The sequence below is a fragment of the Parambassis ranga genome, chromosome 3 (assembly GCF_900634625.1).
Source record: "Parambassis ranga chromosome 3, fParRan2.1, whole genome shotgun sequence".
Taxonomy (NCBI): domain Eukaryota; kingdom Metazoa; phylum Chordata; class Actinopteri; family Ambassidae; genus Parambassis; species Parambassis ranga.
In genome coordinates this window covers 182,223-190,591 of record NC_041024.1, presented here as the reverse complement: position 1 = coordinate 190,591, position 8,369 = coordinate 182,223, and the positions used below count along the sequence as shown (strand labels likewise).

Genomic DNA, 8,369 nt, shown 5'->3' with positions numbered 1-8,369 from the left:
AACATGATGTCATTGGACAGCTGCTTCCTGTTGACACGCTCGCTGACATGAGGTCACTTCCTGCTGCTCACACACACACACACAGTGTGTTGTTTGTTCATTGCAGTGTTTATCAGAGGAGAACAATAGAGATCAGGTTGACCTCAGACATTTCTGTGAGTCTGATGTCAGGCAGGAATCAAGTCCAGCATGACTTTCCCGAACCTCTGAACCCTCATAACCACGCTGACTGAAGAGGAGGAGCTACATGGCTCTGGGACCATTCACGTTTCAGCTCCACTAAGGGGGCAGGTGCTTGGTCATCTAGCCAATTCCTCCTGGAGCAGGAACTCCACCTGTTGTTTCTCAGATGTAGCAGGCTAGCATGGTTAGCGGCAGTCACTAATGACATTTTTGTTTGTTACTTTGTTGTGAAGCGGAAGCGGACCTGCTGGATTTAATGCTTCGCTTCATGTCATGTGAACATGTGGAAACAGCAGCCCTTAGCTGCTACTCTCAACATGTCACTATACATTTTGCCATCAATAACAGCAACATGACTAAAAACTGAAAAGTTCTCCCTTTGATCTGCAACTGTGGAGCCAACAGGAGTCAACATGGACGCCCCACTGTGGGACCGGTCCTCCCCTCCTCTCTCTCTCCCCTTCTCTGCTGAACTCCACTCCTCTCATGCTGGAAAAGGTGTCGTCATGGTGACAGAGTAAACAGATGATAACAAGCCCTCAGCTCTTGAGAGCTTATTTAAATGCTGCAGTCACTGCTCAGGTCCAGAAGAGGAGAGCAGAGGCAGACTGAAGACGGACAGGTAAGACATTGCAGACATTTAGAAAAACGTTTGGAGAGCAAAGTTTGTTCTTGATGTTTTGGTCTGATTTCATGTGAAGTGTTGATGTGACTCAGTCTACAGCAGTATGCATGAAAGCAGTTTATATTCAGGACCGCTTGCATGCATACCAATGCACACACAGTGACACACCCATACAGTTCACACAGTGACACACTAATGAAACCGCAGCAGGAAACCTGAACATACATGAGCTTCATTGATTATAGATTAACTCATTTCATGTATTTGGTCATTTGGGGAGGACAGTGCACATTACTGAACACTTACATACAGTATATACTGGGCTGTAAATATGTCAGCTTTACCTAGAAGCTCATTTTATCCACTGATAGACAACAACTAACAGCATATGCAGCATTATATAAGAGCAACAAATATATCTGTGCAATAATTAAAAGTCTGTTTAAGACTTTAGAGTGCTGTAAAGAAGTGCTGCCTTCACAGGTCTGACTGCATTTCTTGAGGTGTTTGTAAAAGCAGTGACTGGAAGTTCCTCAAACAGTAATGGAGGCTGTGTTCCAACTCATACAACCTCTAACAGACATGTGGTTTTGACCCATGGTAGTTCGTATGTAGTCCACCTCACAGCCCCCTCTAGAGGCTGAGACTGCCCCACCCCCAATGGAGGTATGATTTGGCACTGAGATTTTGCAGGTTAATTTTATAGTGCGTGCCACGTGTTTGTTTAATGGTTAGATTGGAGTCCAGTATCTTTCCAAAATACTTGAATTGCAACAGCTATTGGAGTTCCTCTCCTCCTCGCCACGTTGGATGGGTTCTGCTCTGCTGGCCTTTCAGTGAATGTCATGCAGTGTTTTGTGCATTGGTACGGTTGGATGAGGTGATGTCAGTGCACAGTGGGTGGAAATGAATGCATCATCTGCGAACATCAGGACATACATCTGTGAGGTCATTCAAATAGAGTGAAAGTAATCTGGCCCACGGAGGGTGGAGCCCTGTTTGACCCTGTCGACATGAACACATTGTGTTCTGTTCGACAGAGGAGGGAACTGTTTTAACCAGATGAGTAATGAGTTGTGTTAATGCATCAGCGTGTGTTTGTATCAAAGTGCTTTGTTGGACTTTAATACTTCTGCCTCTGTATAGAAAAAAGAAAATAGAAAAAACTGTTCCTCATTAATCAAAGTTTAAAGGGGTTGTCGTATTTCAAGCAAACTGTTTGAGGTTGTCATTTCTGTGATTGGGAGGTGTTGTCTGGCTAGTTTGTCGCCCCAGTTTCCATTAAAATCGCCTAAATGATTATGTGTGTGTTTGGGCAGAGTGTGTTTAACACGACGGTGTTAATGAGCATGGGCCGTTAATGGGGCTCCTTTCTGAATGACGTCACTGGTTCTGGTTGGGGACCTGGTACAGCACAGTTCTGTGTTTTCTTCAGAGTAGCAGTGTTTTTGTTGAGCAGTGTGTCTCTGCATTTAAAGTCACCTCATGTGGTCACTTAACGGACTAAACACGACCTGAAGGTTTCATGTGTGTTCAACCAGGCAGTGACTGACAGAAGATCCATCCAATCAGCAGCAGGTTTACTCGAGAGCTTGCTTAACTGAAACTGTCTTCACTGTCTGGAATCTCACAGCTCCATACTAATAACACACACGCACCTTTCAGAGACTGTGTGGCTGCAGAGAACTTCAGACTTACCGCACACCAGCTCCATGCATCTGTCAGAGGACAGAGAAGGAAACCCGCGTCCTGTCATGTAGTGATGTAAACTTGATGCTAACATTTGAAGGTTTTCTAGTCTTGTATGTTGAATTTACTGTATTCTGTCATTGTAGGATTTTCCAGTAGAAAACTTTATTTCCTGATATGGGTGTGGGAAGTTAAAGAGACTGTTTGACTGTAATAGATGTTCATGACTGTTAGACGTACGCATGAATGGCGCAACTGCGGAGTAAGCGCAGTTGTAGTGCAGCTATGGCAACGATGTTTGTAGTGTAGCCATAGCAACGCTTGTTGCATTGAAGTGCAGCTATAGCAACAGTTTGTTTATTATTTGTGATTGCCTGTCGGTACCGGCACGACTCGTCGGTGAGTGGGCATTTTTTAGTTTTTAAATGTTACAGTCAGTTCCTAGGTTTCGGAACATTACTGAAAGGTCATAATGGACCACTGAAAGTTCCTAATGGTCCTAAGAGTCACTAAATGTTCAGTTGGAAGTTCACCCAGCTCACAGTTTATGTAGTACGTGTGCATGTGAAATAAAGGGTGTGGAAACTACGAGTTGTATCCGCCGTGCTTGTTCCGACAACCCATCCAGAGGGGAGACTAACGAAGAGTAAATCTGGACAGTCATCATGAAATGAATCCTGGGATACCTTGATCCAAAAGGAGCCTTTGAATGGAATGGCCTTGTCTCACTGCTATAACTCAGGTTACAGGTCTGTAAGTGTGTCCTTCAGGCATGCAGCCCCTGAACTGAGAGACGGTTGAGTTGTCTCTAAGGTCATCTGTGGGCAGAGGAACCATAAAAACACACCAGATGTCCTCACACCATCAGGACTGACGGTCCACACTTGCTCCAGGATTAATACAGTTTTTATTTATACCTCCTCTCCCCAGTATGAACAGAAAGAGACAGTTCAGAACCAGAGCCCTCATGTCACAACAGGACTTTCGTTCCACCTACCGTGACTCACAGCCACTCTGATTGGCTCAGTCCTTAAGCAGCGAGTGTGAAACTGCTTCCAGCAGCTTCACTGAAAACACATTTTTGTTTGGACAGAAAATCTGCCACTCTGTCACCATGCCAACCACTGTTAGGGATTGCATCAATGTGTGTAATCGCACAAGTCTGAGAAACCAGAGTGAGCTCATGTCTCACACGCTGATGCTCACACAGTTGCGGCTCTCCATGTCCGACAGCTGCAGCTGTTAAATAGTCTGCATTCATACAGTGTTTTTTACCTGCTCAAAGACATTTAAGCTGCTTTACACACACACATTTTACACACACAAACAATAGCTCTAAATGTCTCCACACTGACCTGTGTTGGTCTGACTGTGTCTGCTGTGTCTAACACCTATGAGACTACAGGGGGGCTGTGGTGGGGGACAGGTGGACAGTCCATTGTTCTTGCTGTGATCATGTGACTTGGAGTGAAGCTTCCTGGGACGGATGGAAGCTGCTGTATGTGGTAGAAAGATGATGCCTGAGGCCACCACCTCTGTTAAGGGAAGGTTCTTCCAGCTTAACATAGATGGCTTCCTTGACTCCTCTTTCAAACCACCTTTCCTCTCTGTCTAGGATGTGAACATTGTTGTCCTCACAGGAGTGTCCTTTGTCTTTGAGCTGGAGGTGAACAGCTGAGTCTTGTCCTGAGGAGGTGGCTCTCCTGAGCTGAGCCATTCTTCTGTGGAGTGGTTGTTTAGTTTCTCCAATGTACAGATCAGAGCATTCAGGTGGACCAGTTTCTGTCTCGGCGTTGTCATGGGATGTGGTGGTTGTTGAAGACTCTGTGGAGTTTCTCTGATACTCCTGACAAGTATGGATGACTGTTCTGTCTCAGCTGGTTGTTGTCCTTTTTCTTGCTGCTGATTTTGTGACTTTGATGAGTGCCCAGTGTGAAGTCAGATGAAACATTCTAACTCCACACAAATCTTCTTCTCTGTCTGGTTTGATGTAGGAATCTTCTCCAATCATGGCAGGAAGCACAGACATGGAGCAGCTCCTCATGGCTTTTAGCAAGTTTGCCATCCATGGAGACACAAAGGCGAGTGGGAAGGAACTGAATGGGAAGAACTGGGCCAAACTATGCAAAGACTGCAAGATCATTGACGGCAAGAATGTCACCGGTACCGATGTCGACATCATCTTCTCCAAAGTCAAGTAAGTGTGCTGGGTTTATGAGAGCAGCTGGTCTCCCTCTGTAGCAGTCCGAGTGGCTTGCTGGAGTAGATGCTTTCAATAATGAGGTCACAGAAAGGATGAACTGATTGTTTGATTGAGCTCCTATTTGATCAATTGAACTTTCAGATTAGTTTTTAGCTGGCAGAGCTGCAGCCGCAGACCCGATCGATTCATTTTTAAGTCCTACTTTTTTGTGTGTGTCGTGCAGACAGAAGACGTCTCGGGTCATCACATATGAGGAGTTTCAGAGAGCACTGGAGGAGTTGGCTCCAAAGAGGTTCAAAGACCAAAGCAAGGAGGCGGCGCTGCAGTCCATCTTTAAACTGGTGGAAGGCCGGGAGCCCACCAACATCGGAGTGACAGTGAGACACGACGCCTCAGATCCAATCCTCCATCCTGTGTTTGTTTACAGACAGGAAATGGTTCCAAAAAATGAAACAATACAGACATAAAGACATATGAGATTAGATCCACGTTTCAGTTTGAGATTAAAGAATATAACACTGCATCGTCTGCATAACAACATATAGACGTATTAACACATAACACACATTAACACATGTAGATATTTTAACAAGTAACAACACATAATAAACACATATTAACACATAATAAACACATATTAACACATAACACATAATAAACATATATTAACACATAATAACACATATTAACACATGTAGATATATCGACTGGTTCCTGCTGCTTCAGGTCAGACCTGAGCTGATACTTGTTCGTATTTTTGTTAGCAGTTTAATTAAAAACTCATAAGAAGTGTTACCTGCGATGTATAATGGAACACTTAGATGTGTATGTGATGCGCCACCTTAAAAAGTAGACTTTAGTTCCTTCTACATTCTTCAATCAATCCTTTTCTTATTCTTAAGATCAAAATCTTCTGAAATGCTCTCTCTGCAGGCTCTGCAGTGCGCAGCCTGGCAACAGCATCGGTCTAATTTATTTCCTGGTTTTTGTCTCCATCAGAAAGTGGCGAAGACGGCCACAGTTGACCGTCTGACTGACACGTCCCGCTACACTGGGTCTCATAAGGAGCGCTTTGATGAGAGCGGCAGGGGCAAAGGTCGTGAGGGCCGCGAAGAGCTTGTAGAGAACACAGGCTATGTGGGAGCGTACAAGAACGCTGGGACATACGACACTAAGATGAAAGCTGAGAAGTGAGGAGGTAGGCGAAAGGGCCCCCTGCTGGCAGCTGACAGGATGTACAGCCCTGCTACAGCACTTAGTCTGGACCAAACCTTGAACTTTGACCCTCAGAGATGTTTGTATGTGTGTGAGCGAGCATGCGTGTGTGTGTGTCATTGGACACAGCTTCATGTTCAGTCTGATGAGCTGACATTAAACATGGAGATGCAAAGTGAAGCACCAGGTGAAGGAAGGCTCAGCAGCACCCCCCCCAGGTTGTTCATCATTCTAACCTCCTGTCCACAGTCTGTGAGTTTGAGTCTTATTAATAATGATTCTTTAAAACATGACGCACAGCAGCTGCACGGCCCTTTACCTGACGGGCTGTGTTTGTCCACTGTCAGACTAAAGGACACCTACAGTCTCACAGTGTCTGGATGTGTGTGTCCTCTTTAGCTCTTTAGCACCCTTTAGTGGAGCATTTGGCTATTACAGTTGAAATAGTTCCCTTATAAGGGAAAATGAATGGTTACTCCACCTGCTGCTGCCACGCCCACCTGCCTGGTGAAGGTTTCAGGAATAAAACCTCAGTCTTATGTTCAGTCACTTCTTTTGATCCTGAAGTCAAAGACGATGTGCAACATCTTTATTTCTTCATATTCTTCTGCAGTTCAAACTGCTCCTCTGTGGCTCTTTATGAGGGAAATGATGCAGAAACTGGACTCAGCTGAAAGTGAAGTGTGAAATAATAAAAGCTTAAAAAAGTGCTTCATGGTCTGTGATGTTCTGTCTGCTGCAGGTAAGACTGTATCTCTGGTTTATATTTGGATTCAGCTGATTGGAGGGTTAAGTTTCAGAAACATTTAGCTGTTGGATCATTGATGGAAGTGATGTCATAGGGGTGTTCTTATTTCCTGTTCTATAGATTCTTGGAGCCAAACACTCAGCTGATGCTTCTGATGCTGCAGCGCAGTTTCCAAACAGAATGAAGTCTGAGACTAAAGAGAGTCCACTGCCAGAAAATTCACTTGAGCGCCCAAAAAGTGCAGCAGAGACGACCAGGCAGTACATCATCATTGTTCTGTGATGTGTTCACATGGTCCATGTTCACCTCATGCAGTAAACCTGCCACTTTTCTCCTCGGGAGACTTAAACTGGTTCTCCTCCTCATCCCCCTCCTTCCTGCTTTACGCTTCTTACCACACATCAGGTGTGTTTGTGCTGCTCAGTCAGGAAACAGAAAGACATAGGAACAGAAAGTAAATAACTGATAGACGGTGGAGCATAACCAGAGAACTGTGTGATCAGTAGAGTCCTGCTGTCTGGATCATGTCTGGATCGGCATTATGCTAAGGTTCTGTTCTGGAGCTAATCGTTTGTTTTCCCTGTTTGTGTGATTCTGTGAGGACCTGCAGCACTTTGATGTAAACAGAGTTCAGGTCATCAGCGGTAAAGGACTCAGATCTATGTGAGTGGGCAGTGTTTTCACTTAGAGCAGTCAGGCCTTTAGAACACGTTCTCTGCGACTCCTCTTATGGTTAGAGCTCAGCACTGAACCTCTAATTAGGAGCCCAGACAGCTGCTGTCTTCATATTACAGTGTGATGTTAGCCATACTGTTCTTGCAAATAGAATAGAGTTTATTTTCAATGTGCAGGTTCGTAGCCAGCAGAGCAGCTGGAGGACAAAGACGATGCAAAGACTCTCCTGTATACAACGGCAACATATTTAGTCAATGTCAAAGCATCATCACGCGGACGTTCAGAGGCTGTGTGTGCTGTCCGATCGCAGAGGAAGCCTGCGTCTCCGGCCTCAGCCCTGGGCTGTGGTCATCCAGAGGCTCAGGAGTCAAGCTGCTGCCAGCCTGTAGACGGATCCTCTCCAGTATGGTCATCTGACAGCAGAAATAAATGATTCTGCTCTCTGTTGATGGGTGAATTCTTTACTAATGCACTCATTCATCCTTTCAGAATTTTAGAATAAAATGACACATAGCTTTGGGCATGACCACTTTGATTGACAGGCATGGGCTTCCTGCTTCCATGGTTGCCCTCTGCCTCCACTCACGGCCCCCCTCGTCAGAATTTGGAGGCTGCCAACATGGTGATGCTTCCCAGAGTGGTCTGAGCTACGCCCCGTCTCCTCCTCCACATCCTGTCCTCACAGTGTATGTGTGCCCCTGCTCTGGTTCCCTGTCTTTGAGTCCTGTGTAGCTTTGATAGGCGTACTTTCATTGTTTTGCTTGTTTTATTTTAGCCAAACTTCACATTTGAATCAATAAAAAGTGAAGAACAAAAAAGAAAAGTTTGCTTAGAATGAAGCCTTGAACGTTCCGACTGATCACTGTTTCCAGGATGTGAGGGCAGTATTTACTGATGTGTGGGCCTCCCTGGGGAGGTGTTCTGGGCATGTCCCACTGGGAGGAGACCCCGGGGAAGTACCAGGACGCGGTGGAGAGGCTGTCTCTCGGCTGGCCTGGGAATGCCTCGGGGTCCCCCCAGAGGAGCTGGAG

The 8,369-nt window shown here is 45.5% G+C and overlaps 1 protein-coding gene across 1 annotated transcript; it reads left to right on the top strand.

Moving 5' to 3' along the window:
- The first annotated feature begins 515 nt into the window (after window positions 1-515).
- On the top strand, window positions 516-6,625 carry tppp3 (tubulin polymerization-promoting protein family member 3). The gene is made up of 4 exons (XM_028401950.1): window positions 516-805; window positions 4,492-4,694; window positions 4,924-5,077; window positions 5,700-6,625. Exons 1-4 carry the CDS (start codon window positions 746-748, stop codon window positions 5,892-5,894), a joined length of 612 nt encoding a protein of 203 aa, XP_028257751.1. The 5' UTR covers window positions 516-745; the 3' UTR covers window positions 5,895-6,625.
- The last annotated feature ends 1,744 nt before the right edge of the window (window positions 6,626-8,369 follow it).